The sequence below is a fragment of the Charadrius vociferus genome, unplaced genomic scaffold, assembly GCF_000708025.1.
Source record: "Charadrius vociferus isolate BGI_N301 unplaced genomic scaffold, ASM70802v2 scaffold147, whole genome shotgun sequence".
Lineage (NCBI taxonomy): Eukaryota > Metazoa > Chordata > Aves > Charadriiformes > Charadriidae > Charadrius > Charadrius vociferus.
In genome coordinates this window covers 1,096,780-1,124,666 of record NW_009649570.1, presented here as the reverse complement: position 1 = coordinate 1,124,666, position 27,887 = coordinate 1,096,780, and the positions used below count along the sequence as shown (strand labels likewise).

At 37.2% G+C, this 27,887-nt stretch overlaps 1 protein-coding gene across 1 annotated transcript in view; it reads left to right on the top strand.

Moving 5' to 3' along the window:
- Positions 1 to 27,887, top strand: part of COL5A2 (collagen, type V, alpha 2) — a 114,132-nt gene that overhangs the window by 62,235 nt on the left and 24,010 nt on the right. The window contains exons 4-24 of the mRNA XM_009890128.1: positions 726 to 758; positions 1,408 to 1,440; positions 2,640 to 2,693; positions 6,535 to 6,645; positions 8,390 to 8,467; positions 10,651 to 10,695; positions 11,223 to 11,276; positions 11,903 to 11,956; positions 13,386 to 13,439; positions 15,311 to 15,364; positions 16,095 to 16,148; positions 17,403 to 17,447; positions 18,707 to 18,760; positions 19,630 to 19,674; positions 22,738 to 22,791; positions 24,456 to 24,554; positions 25,020 to 25,064; positions 25,169 to 25,267; positions 25,717 to 25,770; positions 26,870 to 26,977; positions 27,641 to 27,694. Coding sequence (XP_009888430.1) covers positions 726 to 758; positions 1,408 to 1,440; positions 2,640 to 2,693; positions 6,535 to 6,645; positions 8,390 to 8,467; positions 10,651 to 10,695; positions 11,223 to 11,276; positions 11,903 to 11,956; positions 13,386 to 13,439; positions 15,311 to 15,364; positions 16,095 to 16,148; positions 17,403 to 17,447; positions 18,707 to 18,760; positions 19,630 to 19,674; positions 22,738 to 22,791; positions 24,456 to 24,554; positions 25,020 to 25,064; positions 25,169 to 25,267; positions 25,717 to 25,770; positions 26,870 to 26,977; positions 27,641 to 27,694 — 1,281 coding nt within the window. The remainder of the gene's footprint in view (positions 1 to 725; positions 759 to 1,407; positions 1,441 to 2,639; positions 2,694 to 6,534; positions 6,646 to 8,389; positions 8,468 to 10,650; positions 10,696 to 11,222; positions 11,277 to 11,902; positions 11,957 to 13,385; positions 13,440 to 15,310; positions 15,365 to 16,094; positions 16,149 to 17,402; positions 17,448 to 18,706; positions 18,761 to 19,629; positions 19,675 to 22,737; positions 22,792 to 24,455; positions 24,555 to 25,019; positions 25,065 to 25,168; positions 25,268 to 25,716; positions 25,771 to 26,869; positions 26,978 to 27,640; positions 27,695 to 27,887) is intronic.

The following is a 27,887-nucleotide window of genomic DNA, read 5'->3' as shown; positions in this document are numbered from 1 at the left end:
ATTTTTAGGTGATCAAGTTTATACACTCACTAAAACCAAGTAGCTCTCTGCGCAGAAGTAGTTTAAGGAAATAAATGGACTGTAACCAGTGTGTTATTACTTGATAAACAAAGCAGGAAAGTTTTTTCTTTACAAAGTCCTCTTTTTTTTTCCCTTAGTAACATGGTTGCCACCAACAGGCCTAAACCCAGTTATTTTATGTAACATAATAATTGTCAACACATTCAACTCAAAGAAAAGTCAATTAGCAAGTGCTGTGTCCTTCACTCTGAAACTATGCTATATCATTTTGTATTCTGTCCCTGTGCTGTAGATATACATGCAGGTTTTTTATGTCCGTAGATTTAATGATATGAATTTTAATTTAATACCTTGAAGAAATGGGATCTGAATGCTGCTCTGGGCTCTGCATTTTGTATGAATCAAATCCTCCAATAACAGAACTACAACATGTTTTCTAGTAGTTAAGTATCATGGTAATTTTTTAGTTGACTCTTCTCTCCGCCAGTATGTTATGCAGTTAGATGAAAGTCTGTTAATTTATAGCCTTCATTTAATCAGTGTCCATAGTCATTAAAAATAATATGAATTAGCTATCACAGGTATCCTTAGAGAAGTCTTAGCATTTGTCACAGTCACAGGGATGGTATTGGTGAAACTGGTAGCGTTAATTGTGCTTTCACTTGTGTTCTGCCATTGGATGTTTTTGTATCTTTTTCCTACAGGGACAAAAAGGAGAACCCGGAATAGTGCCACCTGTAAGTCCGTTTTTTAATTCATTTATCATCACACCCTAGATGTGTACATTTTAGTGCTTTAAAGCAGAATTGCAGTAATTAAGGAAATACAAGAAAAATGTACAGTCTAGGCATGAAAGGAATGGAATTAATTACACTGTTTCACATATGTAACATTAGAAATTCTTGTCAATTGCATTTTGGGAAAGAATCTTATTAAGTTAAATCTGTCATAATCTTTATTTTATAGTTCGGATTTTGTGGAGGTATAGTGGTAAATTAGTATTTGGAAAGTGTAGAGACATTTGAGAAAACTGGAGAAATAGTAAAGATAGAAAGTGACAATTTATCCCTTTCTAGCATGAAGACAAACAAAAGAATCGATAAGTTGAGACTAAATCATTGTAATTAACTTATTTATTTCATTGATTTTAGAATACCAATGTTAATTCCAAGATTTTGCTCATATTGCTTATAAAAAGATTCCAAACTGGAAAGAGATAACCAATGAATTTATATTTTCTTTTTTCCAAAAAGCCTTACTACTTCCCTGATACTTCAATCTTCTCTCTTGCTATTTACATTTTAATAACTAATTTTTGGTAGCGTAGTTGTGGCAAATATAGCCATAATGTTCTGTGGTAACTTTAATTTATGTTGTCTTCTTTAGGTTTCAGGAATACGAGGCCGCCCAGGACCAGCCGTGAGTATTTTTTGATGTTCTGTTTCTCTGATGGTAGCATTTTCCACCTCCTGCCATTTCTGTCTTGTATGGTGAGGATGATGTGAAGGAGGACTCTCCCATACCTGTAGTGGGTATTGCCTGCAAAACCGCTGGATTTGAGGAGACAACTAGATTATGAAATTTTTTACTAGTCTCAGGTCAGACCATGCCTTAAGTGAATGCTTCTAGTAAATGCATGTCTGAGGACCTTTGTGCGAGGTTGATGCTGGGGAATGCTTTTCTAGCAGGGATCTAGCAGGAGTAGGAGATGCAGTATTCTCCCCGGCTGCGGCTAAGCAGAGAGCAGCTCTGGGCTAGCAAGAAGGATGTAGGTTCCTGCTCCTCTCCAGCTCTGAGTACGGGATGTTGCACGGGCCCTGCAGGTCGGCCCCGCGCACAGAGGGTCAATCAAAGGGCCAGTTTAGCCCCTGAGGCTTCCGCGGCTCGGACAACCATGTGTAAGCGTGGAGGGGAAGGTGCTTTGCTGTGGGTGCTTGCTGGAGGGAGGTGTATCCGTATATGCACACCCTCCTCACTTGCGAGGAGACTGGGATAGGGTCAGGGAGAAGGAGGTGGCTCAGCCCTGCGGGTGTGATGCACAGCTCTGTAGGACAGACTCTTCCCTGGCTGACCATTATCTACACCACAGAAAGGTAGAGCAGGCAGCTGTGGGGAAGAGCTCCCTTCATTTTGAGGGGCTGCTGTCACGGGGTTTACGTTCTAGATTATTCTTGCCCATCCCTGGAGGTGTTTAAAAAAGGGTAAACGTGGTACTTGGGGACATGGTTTAGAAGTGGTTTTGTCAGGTTAGGTTAATGGTTGGACGTGATGACCTTAAAGGTCCCTTCCAACCTCAACAATTCTATGATTCTGTGTCTCAAACCTGTACATCTCTGCATTAACAGCCTCCAGCATTCAGAAAATTTTTGCTAAACTAACTTCTGGAGCACATGAGAGATGTAGTTGCCTGCATCCTGGTTCTACTCCCTTCAGGCAGTGTACAGTTGAGAAGAAATATTGAATACTTGGTGATTGTAAAGCTGTTTGCTTTATGATGATGTGCACCCCTCCCCCCCGAAAGATTAACTTTCAAATGAGCAATGCATTTCATATTTTCAGAGCTTTATTAATCATTAGCTAGATTAAAAGGTACTTAATATTTCTAATCTTTCTTTTAGGGACCTCCAGGCTCACAAGGACCACGAGGAGAACGAGGACCAAAGGGAAGACCTGTAAGTTATTGAATATCTCAGAAAACAAATACTGAACTAACCTCAAATGGTTAGATGGCTTTTAACTGTCTCCATGTCTTCCAGAGTTACCAGAACTTTCCTCTTATTTTCCAAGAATCAGGTAACAAACAGAAAAACGTTTATGTCTCACCATTGCCTGGATAGATTGAAACCTGAATGTTTTGCCGTAATTGACGGAGTTTTAGCAGTATTTCCACTAAAAGCCATACTTTCTCAACAGACTTTCCCAAAGTAGCGCCTGAGAGTACAGCTTTCTTCAGAATTAAAAAAAAAAAAAAGAACAAAAAAGAACAAAACTGGAACATCCTGTTTGCCTGTTTAAGAACTTGCTGACTTTTTGCTGATTACTACTGTGCACCAGAAGCAGTGTAAGCTGTGTGGCTCAGAGTATTTCAGAAACGGCAAAGCTCAGGAAGTTATCAGGAGTTAATATGTGACTACATATGTTGGTATGCTGGTGAATAATATAATCAAGATTGCTCGGTGGAAATAAAGACTTCATAAGGGAATTTCAGTGTCTGCATGTGGAGAACCACAGAAAGGCCAAAAGGGAGTGCTGAAAATACCAAAGACGATGTGTTCCTGTTGAAAAAGCTAGGACAAAGAGCAGCAGCTGCTAAAAACAGATTTTAAAGAGTTGTATCATTACAATTTCTATGTGGATATTTTCCTATCCCTCAGGAGAGAGCAAGCCAATAATGAGTTTAGGCATAGGCCTAAAACTGACTCCGTTCTGCTGTTCCTCCAGTGAGAGCCTGTTGTCCATAGATGGCAATGACACTTCTTCTAAAGCAGTGGAGTAAGTGTGTAGCCTCTTTGAGACGGATGCCAAGCCACTGCTGCTCTCTAGATCACCATAAGACATTTGTCTGATGAATGAGTATGAAGATGCTCAAAAGAATTCTGGGAGTAGTTGTGAAATCTTGTGGTGCATAGAGGAACCTTGACTGTGTTTATAGAGACGTCTGAAATGCTTTCCGAATGTGCCATGTTTTCAATGAGATGCTAAATAATTCCTGATTCTGTGCCATGCATCCCTTGTATGTCTCTGGAGAGCGGTGGCTAGAAGCATCAACAATACCAAAAGGCTGTGAATAGTTTTGAGTTCCTTTGACCCAGGTTATTATACTCCTTTCAAGGAATATCAATGGATTAAGATCTAGTCAGCTCCTTTGAAAATGTTATGTCAAAGGTTGTGGTGAGCTCTGTGTATGTCAGAGTGTAGGTCTGAGAGCAAAGAGCACTACTTTTAGATACAGAGCGACTGCTCGTGCAGGATTTTTTATTTACACTCATGGAAAAAAAACCCATGTCAGCTCACACCTGCAGTTTATATTATGAAAACCTCTCTGCATGTTTTTTGCAGTTTGTTTAAAATACCTGATGGGGCAGGTAACCTTGTACAGAGAGCCTTTACAAAATGGATCTGGGTAAATACATTACTGACTGCTGATATTACAAAACCACTAAGCACATTTCCAAGCCGTTTGGTTGTTTCTATGGATGTTTTCTTGTTGTTTACATGTGGTCCTACTGACTAGTGGACAAAAGGAACTCAACCTTGCTATGGATCTCTGTCTTTTACAAAAGCAGGACCCTTGCATGGAAAATGAATTCAGGAATTAACATATTTTTTACTTCAGATTCTTAGTGAACGATGAGGGAGAAACAGCTAGGGAATAGCATGTCTGCATTTGCAAAATGCATCTAGGGAGGGGGAGTTTTGGAGCATGATAAAATTTTAGGTGTTTACAAAAGAACTTTTGGAGACAGAAAATAAGCTTGAGCATCCTCAGAATCACTGATATATTTTGCTTCAATATGGATTTACACTCCATTGTAATTGCAGTAGCAGTGAAAGTACGTAGTAGTTTGAGAGTGTTGTGCTATGATCTGCATTTCCTTATATTCCATTACAGGCAAAACCTGTAATAGTTTCCTGAGCAGCAGCAGCAATGGGCCAGAATGAGTAAATTGTGTGTTTAAACGGTGCCACCTCGTGGCCTGAGTTAGAATTTTTTTCCTTTTTATTTTTTAAACCTCACTGACCTTGAGCTGGTGACAGAAAATGAAAGGGCTTTTAAAAAAATATACATATAAATAGATAAATAATATACAATAAATAGAAATATAATAAAGATTTTTTTAATGAAAAACCCCTAACATTTGTTAGTTACCACCTACAAGTACAAACATGCTTTTCAGGGATGTTTTGAGGTCAGGGGTTGCAGTGTTGCTCTTGAAGCAGGTTGAATTTGGTGACTAAAAAGTAGGTCCTTTTCCAAAAAGAAATGAAAAAAACCCTTTTTCTATATCAGATTTTATTAAGGTGTCTTGGTTTGTATGTTGAAAAGCAGTAGTTTTACAGAAGCTTGCCTAATTCTTTATAGGCAACTGGGTTTTTTCTCTAACGCTTAGCTTTGTTTTCTTTTTATTTTGAGAACAAACAAAAGAAGATAACTCATTCTTTTCCTCCTTTGGACAGTATGCACTTTTAGGTTTGGCAGTGTGTACTGCTGTTTATAGTAGAAGTATTAATAGCATTTTCTACTAGAACCTTCTGCTTCCATCCAACATGCACAAATCTCATTTGTTTCAGAATACCATCTATTCACAACTCATTCTGCGATTAGGGGTGTGTGTGTACATGTATCTCTGATAAGAAATAGATTTTCCCCTTATTGCTAGGCTTATAGGAATTTCAGACCATAAAGATAGATCGAGAATTAAAGAGAATTAGCTCATCTACTGGGAGTTTCCAGGAATCCTATTGTCAATGCTATCCCAGTGTAGCCCTTTCCCAAGGGAATGTTTTTTCTTTAACCTGTGAACCATACTAGTTCAAAACATACCAGTTCAAACCATATTACTTCAGACATAAATTCCACTGAAATGTGTTGCAGACTGCAAGGAAACACAGTCCTTATCTCATGGAAATACAAGCAATCTGTCTGATTATAATTGTGTTTGTAAAGATGACTCACTGAATCAGGCTTCCAAAGTTTTATGTTTAAGGATCCTTAAAATAGAAGAGCTCATTATACAGTATAAATTTTTTCCTCGCCATAGTCAAACATTTTATTCTAATGAAGGAAGCAGTAGTGACAAGCACTTCAAAGTCTGTTTTTATGATTGAAGTATATCTTTATTGGCCCTGTTGCTGTTGGTTTTGTTCCACTAATGTTTTATTAGCTACTTCCGTATTTAATTTTAATTCTGACACAAGATGAGATGAATCCAGTTTAAGAATCAAGAGTGGGCGATCAGAATGGGAGCAGTGAGATGGCCTCCTAGCCTATGCAGTGTAGGAGAGCTAGAGATAACCTCAACACCAACGGAGTTACTCTGCATTTTTGCTGGTATAACTGCTGAGAATTCAGCAATAGTATGAGCTGTCTAAACCATTCATGATGTCAGGAGGCTGAAAAAATCCAGCCTTACACTGGAGTTTCCTAAACTTGTATGTATGTACACTAATCGAAGCTATACGTATTTTAGAAGTAGATTTGTGATATTCTATATTGTGTGCAAAGCCGAATAGTTTTTCAGGAACAGTATAGTTTAGTATGGACTGACAGGAAGCCTGAGTTTCTAGAACTGTGAGACAAGTTACTGCTGTATACCCTTGTATTGGATTTGTGAACTAATTTTATGCAGTGCTTCTGATCTGAAGGTAGGAACAGGTCTTAAGTGATGTTGGTTGTTTGAAGATCTTTCTGTAGAAATACAGACTTTTCACAAACAAGGCAGTTGTGTGCCAGTTACAATGATTTTATTGAATACCTTCACACACTATTGGCATTTCTGATTTTCCTTCTAGGGTCCTCGTGGTCCTCAAGGGATTGATGGTGAACCTGGTATTCCTGGCCAGCCTGGTGACCCTGGTCCTCCAGGGCATCCTACCCATCCAGGACCAGATGGACTAAGCAGGGTAAGTTTTACACTTGCTTTAGTAGAACGTGAACTGAGTGTTGGGCCAGATCCACATGATACAAAGACTACAAACTTCTCTTTGCTTCAGTGAACGTGGAACTCTGTGCCCACAGTTCCTGTCTCCCAGTCATGAGGGACAGCAGCTAGCAGCAGTGCAAGTTCTGCCAAAAACTGGGGCAAGCTGAACATGAGAAACCTCAGAAAGGACACTCCTTTCACAGTGGGTTTTTTAGCGTCTAGAAAAGCCGTGGTGTCCAAGTCTAAAACCCTTGGTAGGTTTCTAGTGCTTCCACCTGATTTAAACCCAAGGGATCTGGGCAATAGTACAGGGAAACTGGTGTACTAAATTAGGAATACAGAAAAGAAAAAGTAAGATGAATTGTAAATAACAGAATAACTGATGAGGGAAATTAAAATGTGGTTAAGTATACTTCTTCCTGGAATTGTCCAGACCAACACTGAGAAAATTAAGTAAGAAATTGTTTGTGAAAAGTGGTGCTAACCAGCCATAGATACAGACAAGGTCTTCTGCAAGACTGTTTTTCTACCCCCACCCCCCAATTCTACGGAACACTAATTGTGATTGATAATGAATACATATTTGAATTTCTCAAGTATATTCAGTTACACATTCATTGCTGTTTGGAAGATATCTGTTTTGATTTCTCACTCTGTTGTTCCTGCAATGTTACTGAAAACAATGGAGTTATACTGACAATAAGCTGAAATATTCATGTTAGACTAACAGCTTGCAAGTTTGGGCAGCGTTTCTTGACTTAACCACCTTTCCAAATACTCCTGAATCCAGCAGATTCAGCCCAAGTAAATAACTCCAGCACAGAGAAATCCCTTAGAATCACAGAAGCACCAGGATGGGTGTTAGACCACCATTCCTTCATAGATTTCCACAGAAAACATGAAAGAATAGGTGTGGCCAGAGATCTAAGACATTTTTGGTTTGTATTGTTGTCTCTGAACTTAGGCAATCTCCAGCCTTGCAGAAAATGTCTTTGGGGACCAATGTGATGCGGAACAAACTGTAAATCTTAGAGGACTTGAATGCACATTTCTGCTGTTGCTCCTTCTCAGCCACTGTAAACTCTGGCCTGCCACAACTGAGGATCTGGCTCTGAACAAAGCACAATAAAACTGTTGATTTCAACTATGTGCTTGAAGAAGAAGGAAGGCGCTGAAGGTTCTCCCTGCTCTAACTCATTTGTCTCTGTGAATTGGCACAAACAACAGTGGCCTTCAGCTTTGCTGGATAAGAGCAACATGCTTAAAGTTCTATTATGAAATCATAAAAATCAGCTACATTTCTACTTACCTTAAGATATTTCTGAACTTGAAGCACAGTAAGTGAAAATGAAAGAGAGACTTACAAGACATGAAGGAATATTGCAGGTGAAGTTAAGGTGTGATTTAAACTATAAGGTGGTGAAAGAAATCTAATTCATTTCATGGGAAGCTTTCCTCTTTTTAGGTAATTTTCTCATTTGTTTAATATTCCATTAGGGATAGAGTTACAATAGTAAGCAGACAATGTCATGCATTTCACTGGTCTATGAAGCTTTAAAACACCTCAAATTTAGAGGAAAGACAGCTTTTTAGTGATTAAAACAAGAATTTAGTTCTTAGTGCTGCAAAGCCAATGTAAACAACAAAGATTCGGTTGCATGGATTTTTGCATTATGAACCATCAAAATGACTGACAGCTAAAATCACCCATCTTATTTTTTCAGCCATTTTCAGCTCAGATGGCAGGACTGGATGAGAAATCTGGACTTGGTAGTCAGATGGGACTGATGCCTGGTGCAGTGGTAAGACCAGATTAGCCCTGTACTGTAGAACAGGGTAGAAGTGGAATGCATAATGCAAAAACCCAAAGGGGAATTCATCCTTTTCAACTTCGCTATGCCTATGGAACCCGAATGTACAGTATGTGCTAGTGCAGTTTTGCACAGTACCTGGAAAAAAGTGAAAAAATATTCTTCTGTTAAAGTGAAAGCTTTTTTTCCTACCTCTAGCCTTCTTGTTGTCTTCCTTCCATCCTTCTGCAATATAGCAGCTACTAACTGGGGGTTGGACTAGATGACCTCCAGCGGTCCCTTCCAACCCTGACCATTCTGTGATTCTGTGTAAGGGTAAGGTACAGGAAAAAATGCTCATGATTTTCTGTTATCTTGAGTCACTGCAGAGTAACTGAAAAGCACTGGGTGTAACGCAAAGCAGAATAAACAAATATGTAACTTTGAAGTCTTCTTTTCACATGGTGACATCAAAGATAGTTATTTTTGGTAGTAATTAAAAAAATTCTTTCTGAAGCCAGCTGTTAACTGAAAGCTGTGCTTTATTATTTTAAGACAGACATTCTATTTCTTCAGTGGGTCCAGTTTTATCACTGGCATCTCTCACTGTTTAAATAGTACCCTTTACTTTCAGTGCACTGGGGACTTAATAGTAACACTGAAATTTTTTACCATCTGTAAAGGCGGTTTCAACACCCTAAGCTATCTCTGCTAAAACTTTTGGGGTTGTTTTTGAATATTATCTTATTATCTCTTTTCACTACTTGTATCACATTGTGATGTCTCTTAGCTGTTATTTTTAACATTCATTCTTAAGGAAACCATCCTTTAGTGATTGTACTGTCCATGAGTTTGCTTACACGAATCTTATCCCTCCAAGTCCCCACTAGTAACCTTCAAACTCAGTTTCAATACAAACGGAAAGGTTCTAAAGATAATCTGATGGTTTTGCCTTAGGATTAAATTTTGCAGTGATTTCTTCAAAGAACTTTCCTTTTTTATGAACGTCTCTCTTCAGTGAATTTGCTGTGCACACATACAATGATTTGTTCCACAAGTCTGTCCTGCTTACTCTGTTGCCCTCTGTCATTTTGCTTAATCCTTTCACTCAGTTTGTCTTGAGACATTGCATCTCTTGTACTGCCTCTTCTTTTGTCATTCTAAAATATTATTCATTTTAATATTAATATATCTTTTAAGGTATTTTTCAATATCTATGTCGCTCTAAGGCCTTACACAAAGTCTGCTGAAGTCAGTTGGCACTCATTCACTCACTGTCTTTGGATTGATTCCTCAAGTTCTGTGATATCCTTTTTTCCTTTCCTTGTAAACCAAGAAACTGACAGTTATTCAGCTTAACCATTGTTTTTTGTTTTGTTTCTAATGTTAATTAGAATCTTGAAATAGAGCATTACTAACTCCTCTGCATTTGCTCTGTAAAAATTGGTAAAAAAATAATGAATTGTGTGTAAAAGACATAAATCTTGAGCCTCTGTCAAAATGCAAGTTATCGTCTGCTATAGATATTTTTGTATTGCTATAAGTAAGAGAATTAGTTTCAGTCAAGGTTATGTTTACTTCATGGTATAAGTTACAATGAAGAACAAGATTTTTCCTAAAAATCCCATGAAACTTTTTTAGGGGAAATCTGAATTTTCTGTAACAAACCACAACTGTTTGGAAGCTGTTTTGGTGGTTTGTATGATTCATGAAAATATGTCCTTCTACAGCCACTTGTTGCTGTTCACCACTGAGAACAGCAGCATGAATTTATTTTGTCATTGATTCCGTTATGAGATTAATCTGAGTAATGAGATTCCCTTCAAGGGAAGACTATTCTCCCCAACTCTGTTCTGGTATTACATTTTTTTCCCTCAAGCTATGTAGGCAACTCAGGTATTCTGACTGATTGCAGAGACTGTGAGGTTCCAGCAAGCAAGCAAGCCCGTATTTTCAGCTGCTAATGAATTTACACTGCTGGGGCTTTTTGAGTTTCAAGACTTCCATTCTATGTACTTTTGTATTTCATAATGTCAGTCTCCTCAGGAAAAAAAAAAAAAAAAAGCCTTTCAGAGCGTTTGACCATAGCAACGTTATCTTGACGGTCACTATAAGGCCATTTTGCTGTCTTTGTAGGATGAATGTTACTTGGGGAAATGTGTTTTCCAATGTGTAACAAGTTATGTTTTTGGTAGGGTCCAGTGGGTCCAAGAGGTCCTCAGGGTCTCCAAGGAAAGCAAGTAAGTACTTCACTTAAAGGGATTTAAGATAATTGGCCAGCGGTGAAGGCAAAGCACATAGTAACTGGTATGTCTGTGCGTCTCTGAGGCAACGTCCATCTTCAGTGATGCATACATGAATGCATCTTCATCCAGAGCAGCATCTTGTGGCTCTCAAGAGCTCTGCTCCAGAGGTACTCTGTATACAGAAATTAACTCAAAAAGAACAATTTTTGAGACCTTTAATGAGGTTTTAACCCAACCCACATTTTTTAATGAGGGAACAGCAATGAAAATGGTGACTGTTTTGGTTTCAGTAGTGGCATGGTGTTAAGTTTCCCATGGGATTTGTGTATGGCACAGGACTTACTTAAAGCTTCAGGGATTTTAGTATCCAACTTTCCCTTATTTTGCAATGTGAACTGGTTCTGAATTAGAATCCATGCTGCACGATGGGCTGTGATTTTCCTGATCATGGATTTTAATTTATATCTTTATGTTTTTACTTTTTGGAATTTGTAACTGTATTCATCCTTGGTTAATTTTAGGGTGGTGCTGGCCCCACAGGCCCACCTGGGGAACCTGGGGATCCAGGACCTATGGTAAGACAAACATTTCTACAATAAAATTGCAAATATTATGTTACATTACATTACATTACATTATTTAAATATATACTTCAGAACAGATTTTTTTTTTTTTCATGTTCTCTCAGCCAAAGCTATTAAGTAAATTCGGTCAAGAGTTGTGGTGTTCAAAGCATGTTGTCTGAATCAATGAATTTGAATTGTTTTGAACACGCATAATGATTATAGTATAGACAATCATTATTACTTTTCCAGCACAGACCTGAGGGTGGATAAGCACTGATAAAACCATACCTGGTAGTGTAATTTACACAAAAGATGATGAGAATATTTACTTTTCGGAGGTGATAAAATGATTCAAAAGTAAAAGCAAGAATCAGAGATTTGGAACAACAGCAACTGTGATTTTTCATGTATTTTTTCTCTCCTAAAGAATCCATCCTATATTTTTATATAATGTAGTGTGAGTTTCTTAGAGGTAGGATGGTTAGAAAGAGCACTACAAAATTAAGCAAGTGTGCTTAGGCATAAAATCATCCTCTTTCTACATCTGTTTTTATAAAACCAAATTTTGAAATGGAGCAAATAGATATTTTAGTGATGGCTAAATTGACTTCTCAACAAATATACTCATTTCTTAGGGTCCAGTCGGTTCTCGTGGACCAGAGGGACCTCCGGGCAAACCTGGTGAAGATGTAAGTTTGTTATTCTTTGTATCTTGTTTTATATTTAATAAAACAAATATTGGCATCTTTGAGACAGTGACTAACCAGCAGATGTGCTTGTTGTAACTACTTTTATCTATTTACTTTCTTTGTAATCATACTCCTCATTAAGTGCAGTGTCATAACTATAAATCTTAGCAACCCTTTTCAAACCCTTCCTATCTTTTATTTCACTTTATTATTTCTTGCGTCAGCCAGTTCTTCAACTGAAATGTTTTTCTTGAAATCGAACATAATAATATATCACAGTTAGGATGGGGCAATTGGAGGCAGCTCTTCTCTTTGGGATCACATGATGAGTTAGAAGTACTGTCTGATGATAACATTCACCTGGATCTGGATAATAAAATTTTAGTATTTATTTTTTAAAAAACTTTTAAATGATTTATTATATTCATAACTGATTTTGTGACTCTATCCATGTATGTACACACAAATGTAAGATGTATGTATTATATATGTTGTATAAGTATATATGTACTGCATAACAGTAGCCTAAGAATTTACTAGTAGACGTATATTATTAGTTTGCTAAGTATGCTAAATCCATTTGGAAATGAGTTGAAAACTGCAGATGCAGGTTATTTTAGTATAAAAATTATCATAGCTTGTATAACAGCTGCTTTCCTGTTAAACTGTACAAAGAGTTGTAAGAATCTTTGGAAACAGTTAATTCTCAGTGCGGTGAAGCCAAATCTTGATACTGTTGTATGAACATTCTCCATTTCCAATGTACTTATGCGTTTCTTTAATTGCATTTGTGAAGCACTTTACCTTCTTTCCATGCAGAAATTATTTTTCTGAAGCCTTTAATTTTCCTGCATCCCAGATTCCTGGATGTATTTGGTCTGACTGATGCATATAAAGGAATGTGTGGTTGTGACTCTGGAGGACTTTGAATAATCTTCAAAATATCCTTATTTGGTTCTACCATTTTTTTTCCGATATTGCATTGCACAGAAAATAGCTACCGACCTAGAATGAAATGATCCACATTTGAACAGAAGGAGAACTAACAAGTTGCAATGCAGGCAGTTTTAGATTGTTGTTCCTGTGGAAAATTAAAGTAATTTGACTCTCTGTGAGAGGATAACATAACGTTGCCTCATTAAGTCACGGGAAACCTATGTTGCAGCGCCATCTTGTGATGCTGAGATGCATTTTGGACTTGGTCTTTGGTTCCCGCAATTCTTTGTTAAGAGCCTTTTTTAAGTTAATGTGTCTAATGCACATTGCTAGTCATGTGTGCAGTTGATTTATGTCACGGAAATTGTTACATTAAACAGAAGATATATATAATACTGATGTGAATGTCCTCATTTGTTTGAGTGGAAGAATGCTAAGAGAAGTTAATTTTTACATTTGCTATTTTCATGTGTTCCTTTTTTTCTTTCCTTAGGGTGAACCCGGTAGACCAGGACAATCCGGTGAGCCTGGATTTCCAGGATCTCCAGTAAGAGCATGATTATATAAATTTTAGCAAAACAATCATGTCATCACTAACTCTTTTAGTAATGAGTGCAAAGTTCTGCCATTCAATTTCTGAAATACTTGTGTTAGCTTACTCTAATGATCCAGATCAGCGTGATAGCTCAGAACCAAACAGGTGATTCAAAAGTCCTTGAATTAATCCTGAGAGTCATTTCACAGGTGTACGTTTCAACTGTTTCATAGGTAAAATATGCATAAAACAGATGATGATACGTACAAGTTGTACTCCATTTCCCAGTATTTCACATTGTCATTCGCAATCATGTGCAGGAAGTGCTCAGAGGCTATAAAGTGATGTCAGGTTGGGGTGGCACTGTTTACCTTTATAACAGTCACTCTGAGGGCAAGGGAAGAGGGGATAATTTATTTTTATCTATATTTTCAATATGCAAATGTGATTAAAGGACTTCCAAATAATGCGTACTTGTACTGCAGAGGATACTTGTCATGGTTTACTCTAGAAATAAAAGAAAACAGGTATATATGATGATAAAATGATATCATTTAATCATCTTGTATAATTTTGGCCCTGTCCTGATATAACCATTGACAAGGGCTGTTTCCCTTTGTACGTGATTTGCCTCCTTGCCATGTGCCTTGTCACATGTGTGTGCTTGATCATTTGATTGCCCTGGTTGTATAAGCAAATATACATATACCACTGAGGACATGCCAAAGAAAGAGTTTTTATAGGCGACATTCAGTCTAAACAAGCATAATTTGTACAATCTCAAATTTATATACAAGAACTTGTGTGACAACAAAGATTGTCCTTCACTGAGAAACTCATGGAGTGTAAGTAATTTCAAGCAATCTAATATATTAATTTCAGAAATTTCTTACCTTTATAAAGTAATTTTCCCTTTAGGAGTCTGCCAACTCTGGAGTAATTTCCCACTGAACTTTATGATCAGACATTATCCATATAATTCACTATGGGAAGACAAAGGCCTTTCTCACATTCCTTGATGTTAACAAGGAAACAGCTTGTCTGTATGTGAAGTTCTCCTTTCTAATGCTGAGATCTCAGATGTTCTTTTTTGCTCCTCTGAGTATCAGTGTTGCTTGATGATGCACCATCTTCTATAATAGATCTTCATGACTTTTTTCTATGAGGAAAGGTACGAACTGTAATCTTTTTGAGAGCTTTGGTTCAGAGGTACTATAGTGAAGAAATGATACATTTAAACAGTTTGCTGAATTGTTATCTGAGAATATGAAGGTGTTAATGTGATTTCCATTATAAAATCACATGACCAATATTCTGACATGAGGCACGTGGCTCCCTTCCATTACTTAGTCTTTCCTGAAAAAGAAATTGGGAAACTTGGTATGAAACTAAGTACGAGGCAACTTTGGCTTAGTTGTTAAATCTGTTTTAATAGCAGTTGTTTGTCATGCTACTTGACTGACATATTCTGAAAAAACACGTACGGTTTGCAGTATGGTCTCAGTTTCTATTTTATTTTAAATTATAGCTCTGAGTTTTGATCTCTGTTTAGTTAAGTTTTCTTCATATTAAGCTTCAAAACTTGATCTACCACTAGTCATTACTTCTATTTGAGGTTTGATCGTACACCGATGTAAACAATAAAGCTTTTAATATCAGTGAAAATGTACATAATGCTGAGATGGTCTAACTTCATAGCACATTATGCGGTATTGTCTGTGACCTGCTTAAATGCTATGCCTCACTCTATTATGTCACCAAGGTGAAGGAGTGTTGGGACTATTGGTATTAATGCTGCTACCCTCTTCCCTATTACCAGCATTATTGCTGGGTTTATCTGCAGAAGTAAGGATTTTATTTGTTTTTTCTTTTTTCCTACTTAGGGGCCTCGAGGCTTTCCTGGTGCTCCTGGTCTCCCAGGTCTCAAGGGTCACAGGGTAAGAAGCAAGGTTTTCCCTCTCCTTATAGATGATGTTTCCAGGCAGTTTCAGTATAAAGATACTCAACTTCTTTTGTGTTAGTGGTGAATATGACTACGCTTTTAGTCCTGCCAAATTGCAGCAGAATCCCTGGCATTTGCAAGAAAGAGGGCCTTGCAGAAAATCAATGCCATTCCCCTTTAAGTTGACCTCTGTATTATATTCTCTAGTGCTTTCTTCACTGTATTTTCAAATGATCTGGGAATCTGGAAAGAGCTTGCATGAGCCCTGCCAAGCTTCAGGAGGCACAAACCTGACAGTTCTCTCACTTTGTTGGCAAGTCTTGCATTAGGGTGGAGAACTTGAGAGGTGGATGTGTTTGCAACATGGAGTGATTACAAATTACTGAGTTTTCTGGCCAGAATTTTACTTCAGGGAGAAATAAATAGGTTTCCTATGGCTCAGAGCCTCCTTCTTGTTGTTTTAGGATTTTTTTTAAACGTTCTTGTTTTAAAACGGAAACCAAATCCAAGGAAATGTACCTTGTACAAATGGTTTCCATTTAGGAAATGTTTAAAAGCTTTATTCCATGTGTTTTTTTCTTCTTTACTTTTTTGCTTTCTTGCTCTTGCCACCTCAGATCCATTCTTAACACTTTAGTATCGAGTTATTTAACAATAGTAGTAGGAATGCTCTGTCTGTGTACATATATAAATATTATTTCTCCATATTTTTATAACTCTTACAGGGATTGAAAGGGCTTGACGGTCCAAAAGGTGAAATTGGAGCAGCTGGAGCAAAGGTATTTTCATGGCCCAAAGAATTAAATACTTAAGCATGTTTTCTATAATACCAAATAATGAAAGGCAGTTGATGTTTTGAATGCAGCTTTGTACCCTCTCCTGCCAATGCTGCGTGTATGGAGTGGAGAGGCTATGTGGAATTGTCCATTTTCACTGTGTGTTTGATCCATACAAACTGCTATACAATGACATGTCTGAGCTTTATACAGGAAGAGAGTTCAATAGTGCCAGTCGCAATTTCAGCTGGTGCTTAGTATTAGTCTTGTAAGGTATCACTAGGTGAAGTGCCTGTGGTCTGTCTGTGACAACTATGTAATGCTGAAGACAACAAAGTTTGTTCACAAAGAGCCCATGCACATCTTGCAATTTTCCACTTGGCCAGTTTGTGGTCCTTGTTGGCTTTGCGTCACCAAGCTGAGAGAGGAAAAATGGTTTTCTAACATTTTTTTATAAAATGAAATGAAAAGAAATAAAATAAAATAAAATAAAACAAAACAATGCGTAACTAAAATCTGACTCTCCTCTTTTGGATTACGATACTAGAGATTGGCTTGAAAGAAACAGGCATTGGAGAGAAGAGAGTATATTTTATTGAACTGACTATTTTTCACTTAGCAATTTTATTCGCTTAGAATTTTTGACCCTCACTGGTACTGCAGCACCGTTACAACTTCAGCACAAAGCAGTGGTAATACTGGATAGCCAGCTGGAGTCGATCCTCTCAAGATGGATTAAAAGATATTTTGGAAGAGCATAGAATACTTTTTTTCAGGCTTTTCCACATTGATCAGTGCTGATGCAGAAATGTTTTTGGCCTAGTGTAGGCAATAATCACAGGTAGGACAGAACTATTCCTTTAGATTAAAAATGTAGTAAATGAAGTGAATCTTGCAAAATCTAAATTTAAATGTGAAATCAGTAGTTAAGGAGAGTTTGTGTAAGAAAATATTTCTTTTCTGAGATTGCCTACCACTTTCTGTGGAGGCAACAACAGCAGGAGAATTGGTAGAAACAGCGCAGTAGGTGGTGTCGCCTGTTAGCTAGAACAGGTAGGAGTTAAATGTGCTTCACTAAGAATATGTAAATATGGCATTTCCCATCAGCATGGGGACCAGTGCCCCTGATGCACACAGGTGACTCTGCACATCTGCCTCTTAGATCTAACATAGGCGTGGAGGACAGGGAGGAAACTTGTAACTCCATTTTCCTATAACCCGTTTCCTCTAATTGTGTAATTTCATTTCCATTTCTAGGGAGAATCTGGACCAACAGGTGCCATGGGTGCAACGGGTCCTCTGGTGAGTGTCATGTGCATTGGATATTACAGAAGTGGCTTTAAGGTTGTCAACACTATTGCCAATAGGAATGCTAAGATTTGGATATCTATACTTGATGTCATGAAACTGAACTTACTCTTAATTAAGGCTTTGTTTTCTGTAACAGTAAATTTGGTCCAGTAGCAGTAAATTTGCTAACAGTAAATTTGGTCCACTATAAGCTGTTATTCTTTGCAATTCACAGCCACAGATAATAATGATAAATAAGAAGGCTCAACAGAAACTTGAATGTAGGTTTTGTGATTGTGTACCTACTCATGTAAGTGTAGGGTGTCTAATTTTTTTTTAAATGTTGATGCTTCATATGGAGTGATTTCAATATGAGAAAAACTGGTTTAGGTTGCTCTGAGGTAGAAAAGGAATAATTTAGGTTAGAAATACACTAGCTAAGAAAACCACAGACAGGATTTTGGAGGTTATGGTGAGGATAAGCATGCATGACATGGAAGTGAAATGGAGGAACTTTTTCTCAGAGTAGTTTTTATTCAGATCTGTTTTTGGAGAACTGAATACTTGAGAGCGGTGTAACATGCCAAAAATAAACTCTCGGCAGTGCTTCTGGGAGTAAAGCACCTTTCTGATATCAGATAATGACATCTCTCTGCGAAGTGCTATCTTGTGTCACGCAGAATGTAATATCTCCGAAGTGGAACCTAGTTTGTGAATGAGACATAGTAAATGAAATTGTGTTATTGACCCTGGTGAGTATATACAGAATTTATTCTAATGTGTTTAAAACTGGAAATACTATTGGAACAGAAAAAGAGAAATTACAGTCTATTAAATTTCCACTAGGCAAACTGTGAGGCTGCAAGGATTTATGTAAGCTGCACTTCTTTCCTGCTATAGGACAAGATAAGCTACACCTGCAGCTGGAAAAAACCCAACTTGGTTCTGTAACTCTTGTTCGCATCATCTGCCCTTATCATGCTTGTAGTCTCAGTGAACCTAATCATGTTCTTGTTAAAAGCAAATAAAAAAGACTGAGCAGGAGCTTGCTGAAGAGCGATGCAGTGCAAAACTTATTTGAAGCACAGGGAAAGTCAAGTACGTTAAAAAAACAGTAAAAAGCAAAGAAAAAGGAGGAGAAAAAGAAAGAGGGGTAGCATTTGTTCTCTCCACTATGGAGGGAAAAAAAATCAGGTGAACTATGGTTTCCCCTTTTTGTTATTCTGCCATGATGAGATCTTAAATAATGCACTTTTTGTTCTCTCTTCAAGGGACCTAGAGGAATGCCAGGAGAAAGAGGTCGAATTGGACCACAGGGTGCCCCTGTAAGTAGGATTTTCCTTCTATCTCCTTGTAATTTTTCTGTTGTTTTACTTAAATTTAAATCCCTGGACCTGAAAGTGTTTATTCCTGTGGTTGCTAGTCACTTCTGTGGTGAATTCTGCTGTAGCTTAAGAAAGTTAGGGCTGAGCAGAGTTTTGTGGGTTGAGGCCTTTACTATAAATTTCAAAAGTCAAAACCAGTTTTAAATGGAGAATGCTAGCTGTATGGTAATTTCTCATACTGGAGCTTCCCATGAGGCCAAATACACTCACAACACTTTTTTCTGTGATACGAAAATATCATCTTTGTTTCTGTGAAATTTCTGTTGAGAGACTATTTTCACCAAAAATTGCTGAACTAGAAATAATACGTTTTGACTTTGTCTGGAAAAAAGTTTAAAATCCAACTTTAGAATTTCAGTTTAAATTAAGTCTTATAATTTAATTCCAGGTAATAAAGCTGTCTTCTTAAAAAATATTTTGCTTTTCAGTAAAATGAGGGATTTGCCTTGACATGAGATCATATTTGAGTAGAAATTTCCTTCTGTTGCTTTCCGTCCAGTGTCAAGTATTGTTTTTTCTGGCATTTCTCCCCATGACTTTTAAGTGCTCAGTTTATGTTATGTGCTCCATACAATGACACTGTCAAAATATTCGCCTCTCTGAAAGTAGAGAAATCCATTAGCTTGAAGGGGAGCATAATTTCTTCCAGAAGTTTTCTGTGCCAGTGTTTGGAGGGCTCTTGGAGGAGTCCAGCATTTCTTTGATCACTTTACTATGTATGGCTGTTATCAAAAATGCTAACAATAATTAAATAAATAAATAAAAAGGAGTTCTTATAAATACTCTGTCTTGTCTATTTTCATATGTAGGGTGGACGTGGCCAACACGGTATGCCTGGGAAGCCAGGGCCAATGGTAAGTTTCTTTCTTAATCCCCTATTTTTTCACTTTATATTTGCCACTTGCCTTTTGATACTACCAAAAAAACCCACAAAAAAATTGTTGGCAGTTGCTGGTCACAGTTAAGTGCACCTGGAATTATCTGTAAGTCATTCTTAGTTCTACTCAATTTAGCTTTAGTTATGTCCTCTGAGATATGATACTTTGTAGTTTGCTTCATCTAAAGGTTTTAAATTGCAGAGGAGTGACATCTTCCCTGGAGAGGTGATGCTTTGCTGCTTTTACAAAGTGGGATCCATATTGTAGAGAGATAAGCGTCTTAAAGATATGCACTGTAATATAAAAGAGTTTATAATTGCGTATTATCTTCCTTCACGTACAAAGTTGGCAAATGAAATGGTACTCATTCTCAGCAAGAAGGAATGCTGCTCACTGATGGCAGAACTTGCTACCTGCAATTGATCCCTTACAAAATGTGTAAAGATAGCCTTTCAATTACGGACAGACACACACTGAACTGAAGAACCAGAAGCCTACGTGTGAGTGTCTGCCAACCTGAGAAAGCCTGGTATGCATCACTGCAGAAGTCCTCACCCTATTGCAACAGGGCTGAAGATAACTGTGGTGGTTTAAACTGTGGATGTCGGTGTATCGAAGGGGGGTGGTTTCGTTCCTACCATCCAATCTCACAGTGCATTTGCAAAATGGATTTGAGTAAATTTGCATGAGTTTTAGGAAGCCTGTGGGATTATTCATATACATACAGTTAATTATATGTTGCTTTTGCAAATGAAAGCTTATGATGATTTCGTACTATTTGTGCAAGAACAGCTTCCACTTTAAAAATGTGTTATTCTTTTGTGTTTGCTTTTTTTGAAAGCTTTACTTCTAGGATGTGGTTGACATTTTCTGCCCATTGATATAGCCAACCTGAACCTTTACCACTTTGTGACATTCAATGAAAAAAAAAAAAAAAAAAAAAAAAAAAAAACCAAAAAAATCCCATCCCACCCCACAAACACCACACAGGACTCCCCCAAAACCCCAAAACACACCTGCCTGCAATTAAAATTTCATTCTGTGCATACTCTTTATTTAATAATTATATGTCCTGAGAAAAATTCATTTACCTGTGTCATCTTAATGAACAGACTGTTTTATTAAAAATTTCATTAAGAAATAATTAACTGTAATAGAAGCTCAAATAATCAGTTTAAGTGTCTAAAAGCTGCAAAACTCAATTATTTAGCATATCATGAAAGAAGGGTAGCTTGTCAGAAGAAACTTTCAAACAATGAAAAGATTTTTCAGTATCGAAAACACATTATAAAGTTAAAAAAGCTGTCTCCTGAGCTGTGAAATTCTACATGAAGGTTGAAAATTTTCTTTGGTGTAAAATATGAGCTCAGCTTCACTGGACATGATAATTGGTTGGCTAACATTTTTTTGATAAAATCCCATGTAGTGTCAGAAGGGAGATACTGATATTTAATGCATATGTTTCTCATTGGAGGAAGCGTTAATGAACTGCGTTGTTATTTGGGTCAGTGCAGTGGTATACTGTAAGATGGAATTCTTCCTGCAACGAGAGAGAGATTTGGCAGACATGTATTTGCGATCTAGTAAACTGGGACATAGGTTTTCAAAAATATACTTAGTGAGCTGTTACATCAGTTCTGTAGAAATCCAGCGCAAGGTCATGGCAAAAATGTTGTAATGAAAGCTTAGTGGGACAGATTGTTCTTATTAAGTTTTTCAGCAGAACTTTATTACAGAGAACATTTTTTCATGGTATGCATCATATTTTACAAAAAGAGAGAAAATCAGGAAAAGATAAGGAGGAATCATCTGGGAATAGTGTTGTAGTGAATATTTATAACCACTGTGTGCCGCCATCCAGAGAGTTTATAGTACAGTAGAAAGGTCTTCTGCTGAATGTCTTGTTCAGCACAAGAGGCATTATGAAAATGGAAACAATTTACAAATTTACTTTAGACGCTTAATTGGAAGTCGTTGGAAAGTTTCTGTCATGACATACAGGTACATTCAAGTGCATACACTTGAAGTTTGCTTTCTGGTGAGTTTGGACAGTCTGCCATGTAATGCAGCACCAGCTCTTTGCATCCCTGCTCAAAGTTCTTGTCCTCACAGCCACATGAGGTGCACCTACACTCGGTGATGCAACGCACCAAGAATTTGGCTCTAGAACCAGTAGTGCAGCCACATCCATACTATGGTCTTCTCAAGCTGTCAGCCCTTCTTAGATACAGCATCGACTCTCTCAAGATATGATGCTATTTGGGAAGAGCTATACTGGTTTTGGGAGCTGGAGGTGAATCTCTGCAGAGTGTTGTGTTTTGTGGTGTGGCATAACGCAGCCTTTCCTCCACTTCCTTTTCTGAACAAAGGTCCAAGCAGGAAACTGTCTCTGCTGTACGTCTTTGTCTATACAGCCTTGAAAATTTGATACAACATCTGTGTTTTAAAGCTTGCAAATGAATTTGACGGTGAATTTGGAAATCTCAACGGGGCAGAAGATTGGAAGCAGGGCATATACTTCCATAGTCTTTAATTATATTTTCACTTATCATGTTGCTTACCTCAGAAATCTTGTCTAGCAACCCAATTGTTTCAATGTACATGTGGCTTATATTTCTCTTTTGTCTAGAATACTTTTTAAGTTTAAAAGAATTGAAACTCTTCTTTGCCACATTCTGTAGGACGAATTGTGGTAGCTTAAAAAACACCTAAAAATCTAAATATGATAAAAACTAAAATGGAAGAACAATTGCTATAATAATTGTCAACTGTGTACATTGCAGTTGAGCATTAATAGCTGAATCAAGGGTTGTAACTTTGCTGAAGTTGGTAAACACATTACTAAAATTCTGCACCACACTTCTGTAAAATGTATATGTATCACATAGAAAAATATTTATAGTTATTTTGGTTTTCTTATGAACAAATGTTTTATGACTAAGACTATATTTAATCCCAGAACCATATTTACCCAGTAATTAGATACTAATCTGTGTGATCTAAATTGCAGAATTACAGCTTTTTGTCTGTCTTTTACAGGGCCCGCTTGGCATAACTGGTTCTCCAGGTTTTCCAGGTGTTCCTGGTGTAAAGGTAAGAAATTAAAAAAAAAAAAATCTCTTTTTGATATGTTTAACAACACAGAATTAAAAACTATTTACTAGACTACACAGAATTCAGACTGAGGTGTATACAGGTCCCTAACAGTTGCTGTGAAATCAGTCTTAGTCAAGCCCTTGAGACAGGAGATAGAAATCAGAAGCCAAATGATGCAATTGCACTTCACCACAGTTAGGATACATTCTTTGCTTTCACTTTTGCTTGACCTGAGGGGTGATTCTAAGACGACTGTCATGCTGTGCCTCAGGAATCTTGCCTAGGATATTCAAAGAATAACAAGATGCATTATTACAAGTTACCTTGTGAGGACTAGTCTAAGACAGTATGGAAGCAGTACCTTCTAGTGCTCAAACTTCCAGTTTTGGCTGAGAACAGTTTTTGACATGATCTAGGCTGGTAAAGAAAATGCTTGAACCCCAACAGAGATGTACCGCAGTTCATCATAAAAGAGCAAACGGTGATTACCACCTTTTGTGGGTCTGTGTAATTGGGCTGCAATGGAAAACTTTCACTGGCTGCAGCGCTGTCTTTGTGGGACTTTCCTCTCCTGTTTTTAAAGAAAGCGCTCAATTTTTTTTCCCCAGGCCGTGAGAATATGTCTGCAAAGATAGAAAAGACAACTTGTACACCTTACTTATACTTCTTATACTTGTCCTCCGCCCAGTTCCTCTGCTTTGTTCCTTTACACTCCTAAAACATGATAGGAAAAAATTATACAAGAAGAAACACTCGGTTAATCAGGTAGCCAAGTTCAGCAGATGTTTTGTGGTGTTGTGAAGCTGGCAACATTCACAAACCAGTTTTTTTGTAAACAAGTCTTAATAAGAGTATTAACATAATGTATACAATTAAATGATAGACCTTTTAGTGCATGTCATAAAATGTTTTGGTATGGCTAAGCACTACTTAATACCCAAGTAAATGTTTGGAGAAGCTGTCACATGATAAATCAATTAAAGCTTTTGAAAAGGAGGGGCTACCTTCAAGTTTGATCAGATGATGTAAAATTGGAATAGCTGCTTTGAACTCATAAAAGCTAAGCAGACTACACAATGAAGATGTGGACTTCAGTTATGAAGACACGATATTAATAGTCATCAGTTCCAAAAGGTGAATTTCCTATATAAAGATAAAATTCAAAGGAGATGCCGGGAGGAATTTTTTGATTGGAGCATCCAGTCCAATTTTACGTGGATTTTATATTTAACATAGGGCTGCAACAGTGAGTTAATCTGTAGTGTGCAAAAGAACCCCGGATGTGTTATAATTTCTAAATCTTAAGCCTTATAACAAAGCTAGAAAAAATTACACATGCATGCTGGGTTGTTAGAGGGAGATGTCTTTCTAAAGTTTTTGGTCTGATTTGGGCCATTGGATGTAATGCTGCTTCTCTGTAGAAAGTTTCCATGTCCTTGTATACCTTGAGGAAAAATTCTGTTTGTATTTTTAAAGTTTACATTCACATAGAAGTAGTAGGAGCAGAATTAGGTAAACAAAAATATATTTTAAGGATAATAAACTGTTTCAAAACCTCACTTGTTTTCCTCTTATAAACTCAGTACTCCTCCTTAGTTACTTTGAGATGCTACTTTTTAGAGCAAAATCATCTCCACTTGTTTTCTCATGCGAAATCTTAGGGTGAAGCAGGTCCAACAGGTCCTCGTGGTCCTGAAGGTCCCCAAGGACAAAGAGGTGAAACAGGTCCTCAGGGCCCAGCTGGATCACAAGGTCTTCCTGTAAGTACATTAAATTGAATTCCTCGGTGCTCATCTTGTGCATGTTGCCTGTTTATAGGGAATTTGCATACCCCACTTAATAGGCACTGAGTTTTGCTCAAATTACTTTTTTCCTCAGAAAAGGAAAGATATTCGTTTATTTTGTGCTTATTTTGTTGATAATGACTTTTCATTATTTAATTAAAACAACTTGGAAAACTGAAAGTTACACAGCCTGATACAGACTCAATCCTACAAGTGCTTTAAAGCTTAAGCTTAAACATAGGATCTTAAAGATGAAACGTCACATTAATTTGCACACTTTGTTACTCATATTAGCATTTGCACAAGTAGGTCTTATGTTGCTGTGCTTATTTAGTAGCCTTTATTATCTGGTCTTGTAAAGTGGCTAAAATAACTGTAATCTGCTTTTTTAATTGATTATTATCATTAAAGTTATTTTAATGATTGGTACATTATTTTTAGGGTACCGAAGGGACAGATGGTTCCCCAGGTGCTAAAGGCCCAACTGTAAGTGATCATATCACCTGTTGAAGAAATTGTGTAAGTGGATTTTTCTTTTCCTTATTTTTATTATTTTTCCTTACTGTGCTTGCTCTTATTTCTATTTATAGGGATCTCCAGGCACTGGAGGCCCCCCTGGCTTATCAGGTCCACCGGGTTCCCCAGGACCACAAGGCAGTACTGGCCCACCTGGTATTCGAGGCCAGCCGGTAATGAAGTCTTTGTCTCTGGAAATTATGATGTCTAGTAAATGTGTCACTCTGTGAAACTAAAACAGTGATTAGCAGTGAGGTTCCTTTAAATAAATGAATAACATGCTAGTAAGTGTGCTGAGACTTGGATCTTGTGAATGTTCTATGTGTCCAAAATACTGTCTTTGCTTTCTTAGCGGCCTAAGAAAGAAGAATGTCTATATAAACTTGGACAAATAGTAACAATTGCCTCCTGGAATTGTCTCATTTAAATTTTTTGTTTTGATAATGTCATAATAAACAAGCATACTAAGGGGAAAGACAAACAATTGCAAACATTGTATTATATAAACTACAACTAGTTACTAAACTAGAGAATGTTTTTCCGTTTAATAACATGATCCAAAATGGTTGAATGATTTATGCGGAGTTTTAACCTTATGGGTGTTATTCATGTTTGCTTTCAGGGAGACCCTGGTGTCCCAGGTTTCAAGGGAGAAGCGGGACCTAAAGGTGAACCTGTAAGTCTCCATACGCTCTGTAAGATGAACAGGAATCACAAAGGCTTGTATGAGTATTTTGAATAGATTCTCACCATTTTCAAGACACTTCTGATGCTTGTAACCATGAGAAGATTACTTTTTTTTTTCTTCGAGTAATCGTTGTGGCTGGAAGACAAACTGCAGTGAAGCTGGCTAGATAGTACCAAGAACGAGTGGTGGAGCCGGTCCTTTGATGTTATAAATCACCTACCCTGTATAGACCTTACAGGACTCAAGGACAGAGAAACCAATTAATGCATCTACTGAGGTTTCTGTAGCACGCAGAATGAGTTTATTCTAATTTCTTTCTCTCATGAGAAATAGATCCATATTCTTCTGGACATTTAAAAGCACACAGGTCTGTGTGCTAATCGTAACTAAAATGTCCTTTATATTCTAAACTTACATTTAATACATTTTATGGTTACACATTTTTGTATATATTAATTATATTTTAGTTATACCTTAATATTTTATACCTGTATGGTATGAATAGCTGTTTAAGCCACACCTAATGTTTTTGAAGGATTTATTTGAGAACAATTCCACACTGTAACCGTGTGAATTTTGGAAGAAAAGTGATTCTGCAGATTTGGAGTCAGTTTGACTTGTCAACCAATCTTTAGTTTTTCTTTCTGACTAGTTAAATGATCAAGTAATAACTGACAGAACTGTACAGATGAAGTAATGGTTTCCTTACCACTGACTGTTCTTTGAGAATTTCTAGAAAAGTCCCACTGAATTTTTAATCCTTTGCAACTTGTCCAATTGATAATAATAAATACAGATTTTTGTATCTGAGCAAATAGGTGATTATAAGAAGCACTGTGCAGCTGAACTGCAGAATTACAGTTTATTCATAGCGCAATTCTTACTGAAATATTAGCTTTTAAAAATTGTGAAAGATAAAAGCTGATGCTGAAAAGCTGCATTTTTTAACTGATTCAAAACCTAACTATGCTTTTTTCTCCTTGATCTGGAAAAATGCTTATGATGTTTAGAAGACAGTCTGTTTCAGCATACCCGAGAAGCGGTGAGCTTAACAATGACTTTTTAAAAATCATTTTACTTTCACTAGGGCCCACAAGGTCCCCAGGGTCCCATTGGCCCTGTAGGAGAAGAAGGGAAAAGAGGTCCTCGAGGTGATCCAGGGTCAGTAGGTCCACCAGGTCCTGTTGGAGAGAGGGTAAGCAATACAAAGAAATAATATGTCTTGAGAGATGCACTGCTAAGCCAAAAAAACTCTTGACCTAACCATGAATTTTCTTACAGCTTGGTTGTGGGTGTAGTCAAACTTTGTTTTCCTAACAGTATTTAATTTGTATCTATAACTTTGTTCTATATCAGATTAATGATTTTAGGATTCTGCCTTCTGTGGTATATTCTTTCTGAAAATGATACCCTGAGGCTCAGCATATAAAAATATGACGTTGTTTTTTGCACACTGAATGGATCTTCTAACTATATTTTGGGGGAAGAGAAATCTGTCATACTGTGCATTATTTTTCCCTGGATATTTTCATTTGTTGTTTCAGTGCACAGGATAGTTTGGTAGCAGAAATGATGGAGATAGGACGAGTTAATCTGCAGATTTTTTGCTTAACCCCTGTACGAATGGCCATCTTGTTTTCAATGAGGCTGCTCACGTAGGAGCTGTTCAGCATGCATGAAGGAACCATTGATATTTTTACCGTTCCAAGTGGATAAAAAAACCCCAAGGTTAAAGTATTGAAGTAAGAAAGTTGTAAGGAAATAAACTGAATCCCCCAAACCATAAATCTAGTACTTTATTTGCAATAAGTTATGTAAAAATGAAGATGATAAGTCTTGTATCTATGGCTTTTCCTAGGGTGCTCCTGGTAACCGTGGTTTTCCAGGTTCTGATGGCTTGCCTGGACCAAAGGTAAATGAAACTAAAGTGTCTGTCTTTTATTTGGGTAATTTTTATGATTTACATACATATATATATATACAGAAAGAAAGTGTTTAATTTAAAACGTGTGCTTCTTGGCAAAAGGGCAGATCCTCAAAATCATTGGAAATTGGGCCAAAAGGAATTGACAGATACCAAAAAGGGATCTAAATGTTTTGAGACT